This window comes from Pteropus vampyrus, unplaced genomic scaffold (assembly GCF_000151845.1).
Source record: "Pteropus vampyrus isolate Shadow unplaced genomic scaffold, Pvam_2.0 Scaffold55, whole genome shotgun sequence".
NCBI classification, from domain to species: Eukaryota; Metazoa; Chordata; class Mammalia; order Chiroptera; family Pteropodidae; genus Pteropus; species Pteropus vampyrus.
This window is the reverse complement of record NW_011888836.1, coordinates 4,570,752-4,593,062: the sequence shown is the minus strand read 5'-3', so window position 1 is coordinate 4,593,062 and position 22,311 is coordinate 4,570,752. Positions and strand designations below refer to the sequence as shown.

The window sequence follows — 22,311 nt, the reverse complement described above, 5'->3', positions numbered from 1 at the left end:
AAAGCTGGAAGTGTGATTTGAGTAATTTTGCTTATTCTGAGGACAAACAAAATGGCTTACCTGTAGCACCACACAGCAAAAAATGTTCCAAAAAACACAAGTAAAAATGCCATGTAGGTGGTCCACATGATGACATACATGGCGTCCAAGCCCAAGATTCTCCAGGGAACAGGAGGGGGTGGTGGCTTGGGCTCGGGGCCACAAACGGCTGAGCAATCCTGGCAGCTGCACGGCCCCGTGACCTCATCCACAGACTCGTCACAGCCCTTGGTAGCATTGTTCATGGGCTTCATCCCATGGGCTGGAAGATCTGCAGCAAGGATGGCACTGAGTGAATATCTCAATTAAAAAAACACTACTAAGTTTGTATCTAATTATATTTAAATCCAATGATAAACAAACTGAAATACATGACACAACTGGAAAAATAAAAAGGAGTGGAGGTTTCTGTTTGATCAAATTATGGTTTGCTGCTTAGTTCTGTAAATTTTTAAATTATCTCAATAACTTTGAGCATAGATAGGGTCTGTCACTGAGATTCGAGTACATCACACTCCAAGGTAAAGCTTCAATCGTGTCTTATCTCCGTTGAGAAACTAGTCTAATACTATTGCAGAGCTCCTGAAAAGGCCTTTGTAATTGTTTTTGGTCTTTTTAAAAAATAATTTTAAAAATTTTATTATTAGTTTCAAGTAAACAGCACACTGGTTAGACATTTATATAGTTTATGAATATTTATTTAAAAAAATAAACCCACCTTATTCTTTAAATTATGTAGTGCTACTTGAAGTAATTCTTCCTCCTCCATTCCTACACCCAGCTCCTAAATTAACCAGGGGTAGGATAAATGCTCTAATTACCTCTCTCGTTGGAGGCCCATTCCAGGAACTAGTTACCTGAATTTATCTTCCTACTGCAGTTTAAGGTTTCTAGTTTTTGGTTTTTTTTTCAAATCCTAAATACATCAACCTTGGGAATCTTTATCCCTACCTGAAAAAATGGGTGTGATAGTGAAAGGTGCCTGGCCATTGTCCTTATTGAACATGTACTCAATCCAGTTGGTAGCATTGCAGTCTTTGGCGTCCTTCCCACACAGGAGTCCCAGGGCTTTGTCATTACTGGAGGGGGCCTCCACGTCCCTGCAGGCATTGTACATCGCTAGTGGAGAAATGAGGGAAAAAGACTAAAATGCCATGCTGCTTTAATTCACTGGCAAGATCTTACACAAGCCTCTCTAACGTGAACTCAAATATCCACATGCATTGCAATCTGAAGTCCCGGACAAGAATGAAAATAGTAAACACTAAGGGTAGAAATGGAGATTTTCCCTGAAACCAGCGTATCATTCTGCAAGTAATATGCTAGGCCAAATTCCAAGTAACTTCAACTTGAAAAATGGACAGGAAAGGCTTATGTCATCCATGTAGCTCAGAATATCCTGGAGAAGTATTAGCCCCACCACAGGAAAGAGCATACTGAGGCTGAGGAAGGGGAAGAACCTTAGTGTCTCTTCAGTCAATAAAGCTGGTTCCAGAAAATTTCTGTGACAAGAAGTTATACAACCAGAGAATTACAGAACTTCAAGGAGAAACTGGTTTTAGGGCAGAAGTTATGAAGATTTATCCCTGTTTTCTTCTAAGAGTTTTCTAGTTTTAGCTCTTACATTTATGTCTTCAATCCATTTTAAGTTGATTTTTGTATATTATGTGAGGTAAGGGGCCAACTTCATTCTTTTGCATGTGACTACCCAGTTGTCCAAGCACCATTTGTTGAAGAGACTATTCTTCCCTCATTGAATGATCTTGGTGCTCTTGTCAAAAATCCTTGATCCTTGAACAAGGGTTTGAAGTGGGATGAGTCAACTTAACTGCATGAGTCAATTGGAAAAAATTCACGTGTAAGTGGACTTATGTAGTTAAACCCGTGATGTTCAAGGATCAACTTTATTTTCAATTCTATCTCATTGTTCTCACATCTATCCTTATTCCAGTACCATATGGTTTTGATTTCCACTGGTTGGTAGTAAAATTGGAAACTGAGAAGTGTGAGTCCTCCTATTTTGTTCTTTTTCTTGTTTTGGCTTTTCTGGGTCCCTTTGCAAGTCCATGTGAATTACAGAATCAATCTGTCAGTTTCTACAAAGAAGTCAGTTGAGTTTCTTTTTTTTTTTTTTAATTCCCCCCTCTGCCCCCCTCCCCACCCCTACCAATTCCACCCCTGACCTATGGATGTTGCCGTCTCCCCTTAAGAACTGGATCTCTGAAGGCAGGGTGTCTCCTCCTACGCACTCATGGTGCACACCCAGGGCCTGGCATACCTAGGGGGCCTGGCACGCCCAGGGCATGGGCTGTGGCTCCGCTGGGGCTCGAACCTGGGACCTTCTGTGTGTAAAGCAGACGTGCTAACCACCACTCTATGGAACCACCCCTGGGATTAACCACTACTCTATGGAACCACCCCTAGGATTCTGATAGGAATTGCACTGAATACATAGATTAATTTGGAGAATAGTGCCATCTTAACAATATTGTTTTCTGATCCATGAACACGGGATATCTTTCCATTTATTAAGATCCTCTTTAATTTCTTTTAATAATGTTTCGGAGTTTCTAAGAGTATAAGTCTTACACATCTTTTGTTAAATTTATTCCTAACTATTTTATTATTTTTGATACTATTGAAAATGGAATTGTTTTTTTAATTTCACTTCAATTGTCCACTGCAAGTATATAGAAACACGACTGAGTTTTGTATATTTTATTTCTTTTCATTTACCTTAAATATTCATTTTCTTTTCCTGGGTCTGAGGACTCATCTCTCATCCATTCTGAAAAACCCTCAGTCGTTATCTTTTTGCTTATTATCTCTCCCTAACTTTTTTTTCTTTTTCTGGAGCTCCTCACTTTATGCCACATGTCACTTTTTAATGATCTTTAACTCTATGCTGTTTTCTGGGTAATTCTCTCACATCTTCTAGCTTACCACTTAGTTTTCAGGTTTTTATTTTATTAAATATTTCAAGCATACAGAAAATATGGAGAATAATAAAATTCTCATTTACTTGCCACCCCGCTATATCATCAATCTTACTATTTTATATTTGCCTCAACATAAAAAAATACCTTACAGATGCAACTGAAGCCTCCTTACTAATCCTCCCTATAAGCATCTTCCTTTCCCTAAGCTAACCACAATCCTGAATTTGATGTTTATCTTTCCCATGCATGCTTGTGCACTTTTATGATATACTATATCCATAAATATGTAGTATTATTTAATATAAATAAAATACTACATATATATTCTATAACTTTTAGCCAGTATTTTTAAGTTATTCACATGACTGACATAACTCATTCATTCATTAGAACAGTTTTAAGTATTCCAGTATAGACTATGCCTATGCTCCAATAGTTATCTACTCTCTCAATTAGCATTTAGTGTGTTGATTTTTTAATTTTTGTTTTTTTAATGGATTTTATCATTTTGAGCAGTTTAAAAAAAACTTATTTATTTTAATTAGTTTCAAGTATACAGTACATTGGTTAGACATCTATATAGTTCATAAAATGATTCCAATTGCTCCTTCCCTCCTGACCCTCCACCTAGCAACATATTAATACTAACTGCTTTCCCTATGCCATGCTCCCCATCCCCACCCCATTCTCCCAGCTCCCCAAGCCCCCCTCCCCTCTGTCCATCATCAAATTGTTCACTATATTTGTGAGTCTGTTTTTGATTAGTTTGTTCTTTTTATTCCTTAGGTTCCGCATACTAGTGAAATCACATAGTGTGTTTATCTTTCTCTGTCTGACTTAAGTACCTTCTAGGTCTATCAAAGCAATATCTTTTGCCATCCCCTTCCTTTTAGTCTGTGAGTGTCTTTTAATCTGAACTGAGTCTCTTGTAGGCAGCATAAGTAGGGGTCTTGTTTTCTTATCCATTCAGCCACTCTATCTTTTAGTTGGAGCACTTAATTCTTTTCCATTTAAGGTACTTATTGATAGGAATATAGTTGTTACTATTCTTTATTCCTGTTTTTAATACATGTTTTTTTCTTCTTAAAGAAGTCCTTCCAACATTTCCTGTGATACTGGCTTGTGGTGATGAATTCTTTTAGCTTATTTTTGTCTGGGAAGCTCCTTATCTGTCCTTCAACTCTAAATGATAGCTTTGGTGGATAAAGTATTCTTGGTTGTAGATCCTGGATCTTCATCACATCAAATATTTTGGACCAAGCCCTTCCGTATTGCATCATTTCTTTTGAGAAATCAGCTGCCAGTCTTATAAGTGTTCCCTTGTAGGTAACTATCTGCTTTTCTCTTGCTGCTTTTAAGATTCTTTCTTTGTATTTAACACTTGGCATTTTAATTATGATTTAAATTACGTGTCTTGGTGTGGGCCTCTTTGGATCCCTGGTTTAGGGGGTTCTCTGAGCTTCCTGGGGTTGTGTATCTATTTGCTTCACCAGGTTAGGGAAGTTTTTCATCATCATTTCTTCAAATACCTCTTCAATTTCTTGTTTTCCTTCAGGTACGCTGATGAGACGGATATTTTGACCTTTAATAGTGTCTCATATGCTCCTTAAATTATTTTTATAGTCTTGGCATCTTTTTGCTTGTCATTCTGATTGAGTGTCCTTGGCTTTCCCATCCTCTATATAGGTCATTTGATCCTCTTCTTTATTCACTTTGTTTTTTCCATTTGATATACTTCTCATCTCAGATGTGTTCTTCATTTCTGACTGGTTCCCTTTTATAATTTCCAGTTCCATTTTTTATGTTTTTTATCTCTTTGTTGAAGTTCTCACTGAATTCATCTACTCTTCCCATAAGTTCATTGAGCATCTTTATAACCAGTGTTTTGAACTCTGCATCTGTTAAATTACTTGACTCCATTATATCTGGATCTCTGTTCTGTTCTTTCATATGATTGCTGCTTCTTTGTCTTCCCATTTTGGCTGCCTTTCTGTGTCTGTTTCTATGTACTAAGCAAAGCTTCTAAGTCTCCTGGTCTTATTAAGATGGCTTTGTGTATTAAAATAATGAGATACCACTACACACCTATTAGAATAGTCCAGTGGCACAGTTCTGAGAGGGGTTCAGCTGCAGGCCAAATTTAGCCCAAGCCTGTGCCCCTCCGGGGCCACCTGTTAAGATTGAGCAAGCAATCCACAGATGCTGTGCTTATAGTTGCCTCAAAAGGCCACACCAGAAACAGACGCCAGCTGGCTACAGTGTGAGTCTAGGCACTACTCAGCAAGGAGCACCTGACTCACTGGATGTGGCTTGGGTGGGGCTGCGAGTTGGGGGGCGGGGCATGGAATTTCAGGGAGTCCTCTGGGTAGAGCAACCTCTGTTATCCAGTTTGATGATGTCCTGACTATGGCAGCACTGTGTCCATGCACTAGTAGGGGGACAGGCTCAACAAGGAGCAATGGATACTGCCAGCACTTCTGGACAAAGCGCATCTCGCCTTGGCCCTCACTCTGACAACGTCTCCCTGTAAGTCCCTGGTGTCTCCTGTGTGCAACCAAATTGGTACTGGTGCTCAGAGTGAGCAGGTCCGACACCGCGAAAATCCGCTGGCGGACGCAGCCCCTTTAAGAGGCGTCTGCTGCTGCCACTGCCGCAGCCTTCGTCTCACTCAGCTGCTTGAGACCGGGCAGCTTCGCGTCCTCGCTCTGTCCTACCTTCTGCCATTGCAGGGTGATTTCTTGGATTTCTCTCTAGTTGTATGGCTTGTTCATCTAGACCCTAGGCAATTTTTCCTTGTTGTTTGCTCCTTGTTTCCATCACAACTTTAATTTGGTCGCCAGAAGGATGAACAGAGGGTCTATCATCTATGCCATTTTTTCCCCTCCATTTTGAGCAGTTTTAAGCCACAGTAAAACTGAGCAGGAAGTACAGAGTTTCCATGCCTTCACACAAGCACACCTCCCCACCAGCAACAGCACCAAAGTGGAACATCTGTTACAACTGATGAACCTGCACGGACACATTGTTAGCTTCCAAAGCCCAGTTTACGTTAGGGTTCACTCAGGTGCTGTACATTTCATGAGTTTTGGCAAATGTATAAGGACATGTATCCACCATTATAGTATCAAACCATAGTATCACTGCCCTAAAAATCTCCTGTGCTCCCCTTATTCATCCCTCTCTCCCCCTCAACCCCCAATCTTTTTAGTATCTCCAGTTTTGCCTTTTCCAAAATGACAAAAATTGTTGGAATCGTACAGTACGTAGCTTTTTCAGATTGGCTTCTTTCACTTAGTTATATGAATGTAATGTTCCTCCATGTCTTTCTATAGACGGCTCATTTCTTTTTAGTGCTGAATAATATTCCACTGTCTGGATGTGCACAGTTCATCCATTTACACACTGAAGATCAACTTGGTTGCTTCCAAGTTTTGGCAATTATGAATAAAGCTGCTATAAACATCCATGTTATGGTATTTGCACGGACATACGTTTTCAACTCTTCTGGGTAAATACCAAGAAACATGATTGCTGGATCATATGGTAAGAGCATTTTTAGTCTTCTAAGAAATTGTCAAACTGTTTTCCTACTTTTCATTCCCACCAGCAATGAATGAGTTACCTGTGGCTCCATGTGCTCACCATCAGTGTTTTGGATTTGGGCTATTCTAATAGGTGTGTAGTGGTATCTCATTAAAATAATGAGATACCACTACACACCTATTAGAATAGCCCAAATGATGTTGAGCATCTTTTCATGTATTTACCTGCACTCCATATATCTTCTTTGATAAGGTCTGTTCAGGTCTTTTGTCCATTTCTCAATTGGGCTGTTCTTGTTCTTACTGTGGAGTTTTAAGAGCTCTTCATATATTTTGAATAGTAGTCTTTTACAAAATACTTTTTTTGCAAATATTTTCTCCCAGCTGGTGCTTGTCTTCTCATTCTCTTGATGTCTTCAATTTTCACAATCACAGAAATGCTACAGCAAACATTCTTATATGGTTCTGCCTGTTTACATAAAGAGTTTCTCTAAGGCAGGCATCTACAAGTGGAATTTCTGGGATGAGGGTATATTTATCTTCAACTTTACCAGGCATTGCAAAATTGTTTTCAAATGGTTTTCAAACACCTGCACCAAGTTATAATTACCAGCAGTGAAGGATATTCCTATTGCTCCACATCCTCACCAATATTTAGAATTGACTAATTTTTTTAACTTGTGCCAATCTCATGTGTGAAATGGTAGCTCACTGTTTTAATCTGCATTTCTGACTACACTAGATGCTAATAATTTATATTTATAAATCTTTTCACTTATGGCTTCTGCTTTCCTTTCTTGTCTAGAACATTTTCTCCTTAAAGTCATAAAGATATTCTACACTTATTTTAAAAAATTTCCAAGATTATGATTTTTAATCTATACATTTTTGGTATTTTATGCAAAAATAAAAATTCAATGGATAGAATAATCAATTTTCTCACTCCACTTATTAACTAACCCATTCTTCCCTTAATAATTTGTAACAATACACCTGTGGCATGGTATCAGTTTTTCACATGCATGATTCGGTTTCAACACAGAATAATCTCTCTCTATTGGGTAGGATGTCTTTTATGTCATATCCTTGGCAGATTTATTCCCAGGTACCTTACTTTTTGTTGTTTTTGTGAATGGGGCTTTTTTATTAAAATTTTTTGTTATGTTTTTAATTGACCATTACAGTTAAATTTGCATGTTGCTCTTGCACTCAACAACTTTGCCGAATTCTTATTCTCTTATTTAATAGATTGTTCTCAGGCACATTTTTATTCAGCTGTGTCTAATCTTCTGTTTATCTTTTAGTTCATTTGAATGACTATTTCTCATTAACACAGCCAATTCTTGCATTTCGATTATTTTCAACAAACATTATTTGGTCTTTTTCAGACTATATGATTTCTAGTTGTTGGGATACCCTTTCTCCTATTTGTTATACCACCTTACTTTCCCTTATGACAATCTGTTTCTTATAGTAAAAATCTCCTCTGCTCTGCCAACTACTTCTACCCTTCCATCCACTCTCATCAGTCTTGTGTAACGAAGTTACACTATTTATGTCCACTAGAACCACAGTTCCAATGGTTTCTAAATTTAGAGAAGTAAATCTGCACATACTAAAAATTTCCATGTGGACACTCTTAGATAGGAAGGAGTTAAAGCAAATCCCCTCTTTAAGAAGATTGTTTAGTAGACTGTAGTTCAAGTCCTGGGATACAAGTAAAGCAACAACTCACACTGCATGACTAACAGCACTAAAAATGTTCATTTTCATAGTTGACAGGAAAAAAAAAAAAGGAGAACTTGATCCACTGTCCTGAAACCAGCTATAAAAGAGAATAATGAAAAGTTTTCTTACCATTGGCAAAACTCTCTCCAACATAGTACTGCAATTCTTTTACATTAGTTTTCGTCTGATTTATAACAGGATCAAAATAATCTTCAGTTGCTGTAACGTTCAGAAACTCACTTTGTCGAGGGCTACATGTCAGCTCACAAAACATGTTCAGTAGGTTATAAAAACAGGAAGGACATCTAAACAAAAAGTAAACTATACTTTTTATGCTCTCACAGACAACAGGGCCAGCAAAAAGATGATATAAAGTAGACAAAGAATATTTAAAATTTATGGTAAAGTGACAAATGAATTGCCATGAGAACATATTAAACCCAGCAATTCTAAATCTAAAACAAGACGCCTCTTTAAAATCTTCCCTAATTACTACATTAATGCTGTTCGAATATAACTTCGAAAAGAGAAAAATGGTTTTTTGAATTCTGTACTTTAAAATTTAGAGAGATGTTCTTTGTCTTGAAGCTAATGGGACTCAGAAGCATCATGGTGACAACTCTGATTAAGAAGAAAAGGGGAAAAATGAGATTTACACAACAAAATTGTTCATCTTATAACCCACTAAGGGGCTCTCTTCCAAGCCCCAGATACCATGTAGGCCCTCTCTAAACACAAGAGTATTTCCTGTGACTTGAAAAGATAGGAACAGCAGTGGTGGACTCTGGCAGCATGTGTTTCAGCAGCACATGGAGAAGATCTACTATGCAGGAGAACCACAGCGGTCTGCTGTCCTTCAGGTTCAAAGTTTAAGTTCCTAATGTTGACTAGTTATGTGGCAAAAAACTCTCTCCCCACTTTGGTTCACTCTTATCTGCAAAAACTACTGCTTCGTTAGACTTGCTTTCCTGCAACACAACCAATCAAGACTGCTCTCTACTCTGATCCAGTTCAGGTGACCACGTGGGACAGAGAACAAGGAAGGTGTGGTCCCAGACTTCAAAGCCTCTGGTGTAGTGAAGGAGCAGACACACACACACACTGACTTTTTCAGGTGTCTTGTGCTTTACTGCGACAAAAACAGGAACCATTTAAAACAAAATCACTTTGGAGGTACACAGTTTTCTATCACTTTCCATGAATTACAAACCTCTGTATGTTGCTACATTTAATCTCTGCAAACACCAGTTTTGACAGCTGCATAATATTATATATATTAGCTTCTCATTATCTGCTATTAAGCTTTGGTACCTCTGACAACATGGGAAAAGCCTGGTTATCTTTTGATGTTTATGTCCATACTGTCACTCTTAGAGTAGGTGCTAAAGAAATGTATTTCGACTGAATGATGGCTGCAATCTAGCTCCATCAACATCCACTAGCCTTCCACAGAATATGCTGACCCAACTAGATCCTCAACTTTTTGACTTATTATTATCTTGTATGTCATCCTGAAAGAACAATTTAGGGATGGTTTTCTACTCTGTATTGTCAATTTAAACTTTTAGGAAGGAGGGTTTCCTCGGTGGACACCCAGCTTGTGCTCTGTCACATGCAGTGATTCGTGCAGGAATAGCTGCACAGAGAAGCATTTCCGAACCCTCATCACATATCCTTCCTGTCCACCTTTATCAAGGTGCTTAAGTGGGAAAAACGTAGAAAAATATCACAATGTGCTATACTAAAGACCACCACCAGCTTGTGCTTTTGCACATTTGAGAACTGCTGCATAAGCTTAGAGAAGAACACCTATTATGCAACCCTTTTCACTGTCCTGGTCATAGTGAACAGATTAGACAGCAAACTGATTTTGACAAAACAAGCCAATGATGCCAGAATAATCTTACTAACAGTTACCAAACGTCAGCTCTGCCGAGGACTGGAACTCTAGCACATCATGTCACCACAAGGCGAGAGAATCATGTGCAAACCAGGGGAGGTGACGTAGAAGACTGTATGAATGAGGGTCTTGGGTCAGAGACCTGAGCAGAACCACCTGGATCCTCTCCTCCCCATGGTACAAAGAGCTTCAAGTCTGAAAGGACTCGTCCACAATGCAGATACCCTTTGGAGTGAAGACATCTCAGAGGAAAACCAAGTATCAACTCTGAATGTAACTGGGAAGAGAACTAAATCTATGATTACGGCTTTATCAGAAATTAGTCATTATTTTTGAGAGGTCAAAAGATTGCTTTCTTAATAGAAAACAAAAATTTTTTAAAGGAAATCAGAATGGTACAGGTTAACAAGTACAGTAAGTCCTTACTGAATGTCATGGGTAGGTTTTGCGACTTTAAGTAAAAGGACACAAAACGACACCAATTTTACCAAAGGCTAATTCATATCAGCAAGAGCTAAGTTCCTATGGCGTCTCATCAACATTACAACAAAATGACGTTGAACGAGATGACATTATTCGAGGACCCGGTGTATCTAAAATCCATTTTTTTCTGTCTGCCTGGCAGTCAACCTACCTGGACAGAAACTGTAGAGGCAGCTGCAGGTTGTCTTTCAGTGTCTGAAGCTGCTGAACATCACAACAAAGACTGATATTGTCAGAAAAGAATCCTGGACAGAGTTCCTTTTGGGTGAGAAAGCATGGATATCAGAGTAGCATAATCAAATAAGGACAAATATTCTGCAATGAAATGAGACAGTTTATTCACATAATCCTTTTGAGGCACACAAGGGTAAGACATGTATTTGCAAAGTTCTTGCTGAAGTTTTTTAAAAGGCTATCGATTTACTATTTATAAACTAGAGATTGACAAAATTAGAGGTGGTAGAGATGTTTCAAATTTTTTTCTTAATTTGGAAGCTCAGTCTCCTCCCTTGACAGTCACTTTACTTCTTCTTAGGCTTTTAAAGTTTTACCAGAATGCTATTTGCTGTGTATTTCCATTAGTCACTCCAGGGAAAGTCAATGCCTTTAATAATTCTGATGAAAGGAGCAAGGACACCTGCCATGATGTCAACTTGATTTTAGCTTACTAAACCTCTGAAACTGGTCTTTTCACCTTGGTTTTCCCAGTTCTTTTCTAGCTAACTTCTCTTACAGTCTGAAGAAGCTGCAAAAAGCAACATCTGAGGTACCAAGGTCAGTCCCTAAATAGTAACCTGCTAATGAGAAACTGAGAAAGGCATAAAATTAGCCCCAGAAAATTAAACCTCTGAAATCATATTATCTTCTCTGCCATCATGTGCTACCTCAGATAAGTCTGAGGTAAGATTTAAGCTTATTGGTGTTTCGCCCATCCCACAATAATATTTAAAATATAATTACATAGGATCTCTAATTAGCTTTTTATGTTCCCAATGCCCAAGATAATGAACTTACCTGCACTAAGTCATAACCATCTTTTGGCAAAAGCATTGGTGGTCCAGAATATTTGCAATTGTACCTCTTATCTCCAGATGCAATTCCACACTCTCCATACCAAACACAGGAGTGTGAAAACACCTACAGAAAGTCAACACAAAACTCAGTTCATCAGGGCCTCAAGGGTAAAACAAATTTCAACAGTGAACAGTGACCAATCTAGCACCATTACAGAGCCTTCAATGTTACCTGCAAAATGAGGTAACAGCAAAAGGCACTGGTTAGTTTAACATTTTGAAAAATATTAATTAAAATAGATCAAATGCCCCAAATGGACGTGTCAAGTAAGTCATTGAAGCAGGTAATAAAACTACTTATTTCTACTTCTTATTTCTATTTCTTACATGATTTCTACTTCCTGCTAACTTATTTGTTCATAAGAGCAAGCTATGTGAGAATCACTAAGAATCAGTGTTGAGGAAAGAAAGCAAGGTAGTATGTGAGTTGTGATTACTAAGGCACTATTTTTGCACATCTGAATAAAGAACTGTATGAACTCTAAATGAAAGAATATTTCCATATGTATTTAGGTTAATTAATAGCAGCACATCACGACTAACATGAACAAAACCACAAACATCAATAAACCCTAAGAAGCAGCAAGAATGAACACCTTGTCCTCAAAATAAGTAGAAAGCCAGGAATGTGCTAACTTTAAGGAAAATCACCTCATGAATCTTAAAAGAAAAAATTTAAACCTCTTATATCAAGATTTCTCAAGGACCACTCCTATTCCCCATGTGAGAGTCACAAGGCTGTCAGAAAATTCAGAAGCGAAGGAGGGTACAGTATGAATCATCATGTCAGCGTAGCCACTGAGCTCTGCCCAGCTGGCTAGGGCCACAGGCTTACACAGTCTTGCAATCATCTGTCTGGAAACAAGATAACAAGAAGCAATCATGGCTCCTAAGATACCCAGTGGGAAAGCCATTTAAAAAAATCTGAATGTAAGCAACAGACTGAATTCTCTCCAGTGGCAGTGGCACAGGAACCACACATATGCAAGGAGCTAAGTCTGTCTGTGTTGGGCCCCAGAGTTGAGATAAAAAATCCCACAACAGGTCCCAAAGCCCTAAAAACATGAAAGAAAAAACAAGCTGGGGCATATATGTGGGAGGAATCTAAAGGGTTAATATGATTTGTCTCTGAATTCTTCAGATATTTTAAAACAGAGATTATGACTTTGTCCTATCTTGATTCATTAAAAGTCATATGTTTAGGTCACAAGGGGGTGGAAATTATACAAATGAGGAAGTGACATCTACTCAACAATGCCACATACCAAACCTCTGGCAATAAGTTACAAAATTCCACCACTATTTTTATGTAAAAAGAATCACAATTATTTCCATAAACCTAGTAATTCTAGGAAAAGTATTGCTCTTTCCAAAACTGAGTTTCCAACTAAAAGTTCATTATCCATTTACTTTGAAAAGGCAAAAAAGCTAACCAAAGAGTCAGCAATAACTGCTGATATTGACATATAATTTAAATACAAGGAAGCTCTCCCTAGACCTCACAGGGCAAGCAGGCCTGAGCCTTTGGCACGTCACCTACAGGAGTGGCAGAAATCTAGTCAACAACCCACAGCCACAATTCTGGCATGACAAACAGGATGGGTGTCCAGCTTTCCTAAGCACTTGGTGCTATAAAAGAAAATAAAGATGACCCAGTGCTGTTTGTTTCCTAATCACAAAGATCATCCTTTATAGTCTACATCATCTATTTCAAAACAGAGTGGTTTCCACCCATCCGGTAGAAGAGAGGTGCGTGAGGGTAGAGAAGGGAGGCATAGAAGTCAGGAGTTCTGGGTTCCGATCCTCGGAATTCACGAGGTTCCCAATAAATGTGCTTGTTGAGGCCGATCACAGCTGGAGCAGGTGCCTGAACCTTGCTGAGCAGTTTTCCTGCCCATGAACTGCAGCTCATAATGATCTCTTATCTCATAGGTTTGGTATGAAGATCCAATAAAGGAATATACGTGGAAATACTTGGTAAACTATAAAGCACTACACAATCAAATGTACAGAATTAACATTAACTTCTAACCGTCTAGGACCTCAGCAAAGGGATTCCAAAGACCTGAATAAAGTAAAATATCTGAGGTTTCTTTGGGCCGAGGAAAACTGGGCTTGACTCAACATTCAGGTTTGCTTCCCAAACTCATCCTGCCTAAAGCAGCAGCCCTAAGCCAGTGGGGCTCAAAATACTTACAAGCCACTTGCTGTGTGCTGGGCACAGTTTGAATTGCTCTTCATATATTAACCCAACGACTCCTCACAATGAGCTGATGAAGGAGCTGATATTATCATACAGATGAGGAAACAAGGCAGAGAGGCTAAACAGGTTGTCCAAGAGTAGAGGAGCCAGGATTCAACCCAAAACGTTCTAGATCCAGGAAACAGAGTCTTCATAAAATATAACCTACTGCGTAATTAAGGTCCTCATTCTAGCATTACGCTCCCTCCCTACTTCGTGCAAGGCACATGCACGTGTGCATGCGCTCATGTAGCTGCACTGGGCTGAGGGAAGCCTCTTTCTCACCTCATACCTCTCCCTCCCTCACCTTCCCTCCTCTCACCTCCAGCTGAAAAGCAAGAGTTGGTCTTCATCACCCCCAGGCCCAGCTGGTGCAGCATTCCTCAGCCTCCTCCAGGGACCTCCACGCCCTGACCTCCTCTTGCACATTTTCAACCTCATCTTTTTTGGTCCCTTTACCCGCTCCTGCCTATAAACGCTACTCCAATTTCATTCTCCGTCTCAGTCAAACCACCCCCAACTAACTCCTCTCCAGGTGCACTTCGAATCACCTGCCTGACAACCCCAGGTGCTCAAAAGGAAATTAACCTTTAGTTTCTTCCAGCGTCAATCCCTCTTCATCAGGGTTTAAAGTCTAAGCACCTTTCCAACCAACCTCCTGGGGAGGCTCCCCAGTGCAGTCTCCTGCGCTCCTTCCTCCCCACCTGCCTTCCTTGCTAAGCCCACAGCCATCCTTGGTCCATCTCAGCACCTCCCGTACAGACCTCAGCAATGTCTCCCAGGCATCGCTGCCACTTGGCTCATCCTGAGCCACAGCTACAAGGTTTTTGGAGCTAAGAAACCTATAATTCACCCTTCCCACTGCGTATGAGACAAATCCCAGACACTTCACCTGGCTGTGTTGCACACTCTCATCTCCTACCCTTTCTTCCCTTCTGTCCCACACCAAGAGGAACGTGCCTGCCTCTGCAGAGTACATGCTGGTCCGGCCTTCCTCCGCTATACTCCCTATATTCCCAGTGCCACCTGTCATGGCCACTCTCCAACTGTTACCTCCCCCATGCACCTTCCTGACACACCTGCACATAGTCTAGCATCCAGACACTGGCTAAGTGTACCCCTGTTAGCTCCCTGAAGCCTCATATTTGTGAGGCTGGTACTAAAATAACACCGTTCTACAGAGGAGGAGACTGAGGGTTACACAGGTAAAGTGACTTACCTGAGGCCACATCTAAGAAATGACAGCCAGACCGTACCCGAGGCCTGGCTGGATCAGAAGCCAGAGCTCTTACTCCTCATATTGCACTGAGGGTCACCCGAGTGGACCACTGGTTGGGACATGCTCATCTCTGTAATGTATATGGAATAACGCTGACAGCTCCTCCTCACTTCTCCATCCCCTACCCCATTTCTCAGATTTAACCAGTGCTAATTTATTAGATCTAGGTCTTCCAGGCTTTTAATTCTCCCCCACAGGCAGACCTGTATGTGTCCACAGAGGGCACACAAACCCATGCAAGTGCAATAATTTTTAAATGGCTTTTTCACAAATAAGTACTTCCTCGACTACCCTCCACAGTTGGCTTCTGGCTCCACCTGACCTGCCCTTAATTGTACCTATCCGGGTCCCCAAGGCCAGATTCCAGTCCTCGTCTCCAGCCCCATTGTTTTCTCCATAAGTTACAGTCCTAACAATCTTAAGAGATCTTTCCTCTTAAGAGCTTCTCTCAAGATTCCTTGCCTCCACCAAATTTAACTAACTCCTTTCACCTGGTTCTAGTCCAGGTGCTCCCCAGACCAGGTGAGCTTTCCTGGGATAGAGCCAGGCAGCACCTGGCCCATGTTTGGGGCATCTATCCTCACTGCTCAAGTCAGCAGATATTCTGTGCCCAGAGCTCTGTTGAGTGTCATCCCTACCCTAGGGGTAGATAAGCTTTTCCCCAGAGGACCAAATATTAAATATTGTAGGCTTGTGGGACATGAGGTCTCTGTGGTAAACACTCAACTCTGCCTATTGTAACTCAAAACGAACCAAAGACAACTGGTAAATGATGGGCATGGGTGTGTCCCAAGAAAAGTTTATCCATAATCATAGGCTCTTGCTAGGCCAGAATTTGCTAGCTCTCACCCTAGGGTAAAGCAGAATTTATACTTCTGAGAATTACAAAGTTGTGTGTATGGGGAGAGCCTGCAAGAGTATTTTCTTGCTTTTGACTTGACTCTCTCGTAAGACCAGAAGACACTAAAGGGAAGAGTCCAGATGTCATAACTTCCTTCAAAATTCCCTAGAGTGCATTGTCCAGTGTTCACTGATTCAGAAACCATCAAAACTCATGATGAGTTAAAGAAGTTCAACTGGATTATGTAAGAAGTTCAGAAATGGTAATTGCTGGTTGTTTTACCTTTAAACCAGAAATTAATAGTTACAAGGCTAGGCCATCTCTACTTTTAAAGGTTAGGTCATATGGATATTTCACAACATGCTCCAGCGTTTAATTACAAGATATACGACTGAATAGAAAAAGCTTCTTTCAATAATAATAGTTCAGGAAAGGCTTAAAAAAATCCCCCTTCTCCTGTATGTCAGCAACTATAGCAACTGCTAAACAGACTCTAGTAGGGAGCTGCATTGAAAACACATCTTATCATATGGAGAAGCTCTGAATTTCAGCAGCAGAATCTTAAACTCCAGGCTGCCTTTAGAAAATCTTGAAGTGTTAACTAACTTGTATTTAAATGTTCACTGAATGTCAATCACGTGCCAGGCACAAAGATAAGTGATTTATCCCTCGTTGCCTCATTTATTTCTCAGGCACCCTATGGAGTAGTATGGCAGTATTTTATAGAAATTAAGGCTCTGAGAAGATTCCCTGAGGTCACATAGCTCATCAGTGACAAAACCAGTAATGAGAATCGAGATTTTTAGTGCCAAGTTAGGTATTCTCTGTCCTATCCCTCATCCCCACCCCTCAGCTGCTGCATTGTTCAAAGTCCAGCTCAGTTTGTACATAAGATGTATCCTCAGATTTTGACAATGAGCCACAGATGAGCTGTCTCATCCACTATAATCCTATACAAGTGTCTGTCCTTTCTATACAAACTTGTCTACTTATAGAAATGAGTACCATTTACATCTTTTTAAGTACATCTCTAAGCAGCTGTCAGATCATGATGCACTTCCTCAGTACAACTAGCTGTCCTCAACTTCAGGCCTGTGCTCAGCCATCCTACCACAGGTAGAGGGCAGGGCTGGCCTCCTCACCTCTGCTGAGGTCCTAGACAGGTAAAGTTCATGACAGAAGCTGAAGACACAACCAGCTCAAGCTCCAGTAAAGGAAGAGAAGCCTATGCAGGTAGCAGAGGGGCTGGCCTGGCCAGTCTGGACAACGCAGGATGGGGTGGAGGGAGTGGCACAGAGAAATCTTGTCCAGAGAGTAAGCTGTTTGCTGTTTCCTTTGGAGTCAGGCAGGCAGACAAAATAAATATGAGAGGACCTTTGGTGTGGAGGCTGGTCTGGTCTGATGTTCATTGATGGAAATCTCTGGAACTGTTTTACAGCCAACTTGGGGTGAATATTGAAAAGGGTGTTCTGCGAGATTAAAACAAGATCAGATGTGTCCCAGCACGGAAGTTCTAGGCAAAAATTAGGTGATTCGTTTTTCCTTAGTTTCTTGTAAACTAGAATGTCATCTTTAACTAGCTTTATTGAGACCATTTACAAAAGATAATATTCACCCTTTTCAAGAATACAGGTTTTTAGTAATAATTAGGTAACCTTCTATTTCCTCCAGTTTTCCTCTTGTCCACCTGGGAAGCATTAATTCACCCTCCAAAGGTCAGCTCAAAATGGACTCCCCATAATATTTTGTCCTTATCTTTATTACAGCATATTTTGCATTGTAATTTAAATAATATATTCCCCCTTCTTCCTATCAATTATAAGACAGGGACAGAAACATATATATGTTTATAAACATATAAAAGTACATAGTTTAAATAGTACGTAAATACTATATAATTTATAGTATATAAGTAGTATATAAATAGATATACCAACATATACATAGCACTTTACAGTTTGTAGACCACTTTCTATATAGGTTATTGTTTTGATCTACTTTTGCATTCTAGACTGTGTGCATAGCAACCACTTTATATTTATGAAATTAGTGAATGACAATAATTTGAGTTCCTCCATGGTCTAAGAGGCAGCAATAAGATGAACAAATTTTGAAGCTTTTCTCTCAAATTCCTCAACAGCACATTTGTATCAGAGAGGGCTTTTTTTTTTTTTTTTTTTTTTAAGTTTTCTTGCCAAAGCACATATTCCCATGACAAAATAAGAGGCATAGTCCAAGCAAAGAAAAACCTGTTGGGCTATAGTTGGTCAACTCCAAATCCAGTTCTGATCTCTACTGAATTCTCAGCTTCTGAATCCCTCCTCCATCTTACCCTCTCACCTGAACCCATTAAAGCCCAATGATTTGGTAATTCAGAAAAGAGTCCTGGTAAAAGAGATGGTAAAATACAGTCTTGTTCTTAAGGAGCCTGCTATCTAGTAGTTCAATTCTAACGATATTTCTCTCTTTCCACAAGCACCCTGAGAAAGTAGGTATAGCTGTTAATTCATTTTTACAGAAGAGACTGAGACTCCTCAGTCTTTTGCCAGGCGGTAAATGCTGCTGTAGAAGTTTAAACAAAGATTTAGAACTTCAGAGGGAAGGCATTCTAGTTGGGGGAACAGGATAACAAAAGTCATGGGTGATGGAGCATTTGAACTGGGCCTTGGAAGATGGGCAGGGTTTTGACAGCAAGTAGTTTATTTGGCTGGAGAGCTGATGCCCTTCACAGAGCTGTGGATAAAAGGGGTAAAAGGGGGTGAAAGGGGCACCTGAGATCTGATTAGAGATGGTCTGATCCAGGCTTCTGCAATAGGTAATGTGTCATCCTTAAAACACAATGAAAAACACCCCTTTTAGGAGAAGTGGAGGGTGGGGAAGGGTTACCCAGGAAAGAGAGATCATATTGTCTTCATGACCAGAGGGAGTCTTTGTTCTGGGTAATATAACAAACACTGATGGAATACAAACATCTATTCAGCAAGTGGGTTTCTTTCTGCCCACTCGCTAAAATAAAAAATCTGTTTTCCCTTGATTACTTATGTTATAGAAGAGCTGATCACAGCATCAAGGAGTAGGAGAGACTGAGAAAGATTACCCATGTTTTCTTCCTTTTCAGATGGTTATTCTTTAATGCTCTCAGGCCAAAAGATTAACCCATTTTAATGGCTTAATTTCTACCCGGGCCTATGTTTCAAGTTCCATAAGAAAAAGCTTATAAAAATTAGTCAGGAGGGATATATACTATTTTTCAAAACTGCACACATTATTTGGATCACCACAAAGTTTTTTTTAAAAACCATGCAGTCTAGTAATATTTCATCATCTGAAAAACTTTAAATTAAGAAAAGCAAAAATCACTCCAAAATGTATTTTAGACCTTAAAGAGGACAGTTAGTTTGTAATTCAGGCTCAAACTGAACCCAGATGAGCTGCTATCACTGATAAGAACTCTAAAAGCAAATACCTTCTCCAGCTCCCCATCCCCGCCCCTCCCTGATCTGTTCAGGTGTTCTGAAAGCCTCTGCAGGCTTGAGGGAATTAATTTGTAACATAATAGTTTTCCAGTTAGGCTTTATAGACCTGTCCAAGGCTTCCAGGAGGACTGCAAGAGACAACCCAAAAAGACCTGGGAGGAGAGGCACTCACTGGCCATTAGCCCGGATACTACCTCTAGGTAAAAGGATTTCAGAGATAAGTGAAAGCTACTTAGCAGTATGAAGCCTGCCAATGAGAGCCTGACTTAAAACTCTATGGAAACAGAACAGTCGTATTTTATTTAAGGCACATAATTGCTACTATTTCTTGAGTTTTTACTACAGCGATGAGATCTCTCCATATATCATGTTACTTAATAACTCTCATATCCTATGAGGTATTGTTTATCTTCAGAAAAACTGAGGCTTGACAGGGCAATGTAACCAAAGCCACAGAGATAGTGAGCGGTCTACCGGCTGAGCCCATTCTAAACCGCCTCCCTGAAACCTGCTTTCCTCTGCCTCTGCTCCCAACCAGGTAACAGATGTTTGTTTCTTCCCAAGCCCACACTGCTGGGAATACCCCACATACACATAAGGAAGAAGGAAGCCACCACTCTCTCTTGGCTCTTGGGCTCACTCTGGGTCAGCATCCCCTATCCACTTCTGTGAACTACAAAAAAGTTTAAGGAGAGGTTTTCTGGAAGTTTTCTAGTCTGAGGAAAACCCTAAGTCTGCCTTTCTCTCATTGCTGACACACCTATCTATAAATAGGTACAAGGGCACAGGATTTCCAGAAGTCACTCTGTCATCTTGATCTGGTTTATTCAGCACTGTATCTCTTTAGACATCCCTCCCAGCCCCACGCCCAGTTTTCAAAAAGACTGTAGACACGCGAATAGCAGTGAGATGCTCATGCCCAAAGCTACTAAATCAAGAAAAGCTGATCCAGGGAGTAAGGCCACGCACGACAAGTCAATTACCCGGGGGGTGGGCCTCCGTTTCCCAAGATGTAAAAGGGGGTTAAAAAGAAGCAACTTGCACTCTTCAGAAGACCAAGCTGACTTACATAAAGTACTAGGCCTGTTCCAGTTTGGTGTTTGACTGTTTCCTTTCTTTGCCTCCCCTTACACCTTCATCTTTAAATGAGAATTAGGTAAATAAAGCAGTAGGCTCTCTAAACAAATGTATAAACAGTTCATATGTATGGGACAGAATTAAGGTAAAAAAGTCAAGTTAAATGATATCGCTATCCCTCTCTACCCACTTTCCTCCCTCCCTCTGATTCCACAACCTAAACCCAGAAATTAGACGACCACAGCTGAAATGAGCTCAAAACAAACCAAACCAGTAGCTCCCAGTTGCCATCCTCTTCTAGATCAGAGGGAAGAGTGCATGGCCGGAGAAAGAAATCGGAGAAGCGGGGAGCCCTCCGAGATTCCATCGTTAGACCAACTCCCCCGGGATCGGCTGGACCTGCGCCCCCTCGGAGGGCTGGGGTACCGGATCCGCTGCACGGCCCGCAGCCCTCCTGGACTCGCCCCATCTCCCACAGCCCACCCGGGTCCCCGCCTGCCACTCACCTGCGCCGGGCACAGCAGCAACAGGAGGAGGCCCAGGGCCGGGCCGCGCGCACCCATGCTGCCGCGGCGCGGGGAGGCGAATCTCCACGGAGGACTGGCTCGCTCGGTCGCGCTCGGCTCGGCTCAGCTCGGCGTCACCAGCTCTCTCAGGACCCGGCACTCGCAGACAGAGGGAGCAGGCGCCAGCGGCGACAGGCTGCGCGCGCAGATCAGGAAGGACGGCGGCGTCGGCTCCTCCTCCTCCGAGGAGGCGGTACTGCCCGCGGCACGCCCAGGGCCGGTTCTGAAGCGGGACAGGTGCAGGGCCAGACCCGGCTTTGCCACAACGACCTCCTGGTTTTCCAGCTCTGCACTTCTCCGCCCTGAGGCCCTTGGGGGCCCGGCGTGGGGTCGGGGACTCCCAGACCAAGGGGCAGCTGAACTTCTGGAATCCGGTCTGGGAGACGATTTCTGGAGTCGTACCAAAAGTGTGTTTTTTCACGCTTTAAACTAATTTCTCCCCTTTTTGTCTTCCTTCAGCAGGAGATGGTGGGCGAGGTTTTAGCAAATGGGAGTGCTTGGACACTGTTTTCCCAAGTGAGACCTTGTTTCGCAGCGGAATACGTGTTTAATTAAGCCTGATTAGTACTCCAAGCAAGTTCTCCCAAACCCAGTCACCAGAAAGGAATCCGGGCTTGGGTACTTCTGGCCAAGCCAGGGGCAGTGTTGATGTAGCCTGACAGTATTGTTATCCGGCAGCGCGAGGGGCGGAGCGCGGCGGTGAGCGATGTCCCTGAGTCACCCTCGGTTTTCATTCGCTCAGCCCACGTTCGGAATAAAGCGCTAGAACCGCACCACCTACTGGTGGGGCCAAGCGTGGCAGAGAACCCGCGGGAAGTTTGTGAGATGGGACCGGGGCCCATTTTTAAGTTCCAGGTGAAGTCAAGTAACACGAAAATAAAGAAGTCTTCCTTGTTTGCCTTGCTGCTTCATCTTATCATCTTTTTTGGTTTTGCACTTATTTTTATTTTATGCATTTCTGGTAACGATTCCCCTCAGATTCCAATAATTGAAACCCCTCATAAGCACCAGCCATTTCCATTTTGAAGTTAAAGAAGTTTAAGTAAGGATCTCTTCTCCCTACAGTGGATGCCAATTTACAGTGAAAAGACTAAATATCCATCTGCAGCAATGCTCAAACCCAGTC

General features: G+C 41.2%; 1 protein-coding gene across 1 annotated transcript in view; it reads right to left on the bottom strand.

The window, feature by feature from the left end:
• NPC1 (NPC intracellular cholesterol transporter 1) overlaps positions 1–21,325 on the bottom strand; it is a 47,756-nt gene extending 26,431 nt beyond the window's left edge. Inside the window, exons 1-6 of the mRNA XM_023530841.1 lie at positions 21,126–21,325; positions 11,646–11,768; positions 10,783–10,889; positions 8,378–8,553; positions 991–1,158; positions 61–310 (exon numbers count right to left, since the gene is read on the bottom strand). Coding sequence (XP_023386609.1) covers positions 61–310; positions 991–1,158; positions 8,378–8,553; positions 10,783–10,889; positions 11,646–11,768; positions 21,126–21,182 — 881 coding nt within the window. The 5' untranslated portion in view covers positions 21,183–21,325. The remainder of the gene's footprint in view (positions 1–60; positions 311–990; positions 1,159–8,377; positions 8,554–10,782; positions 10,890–11,645; positions 11,769–21,125) is intronic.
• Positions 21,326–22,311: the final 986 nt, after the last annotated feature.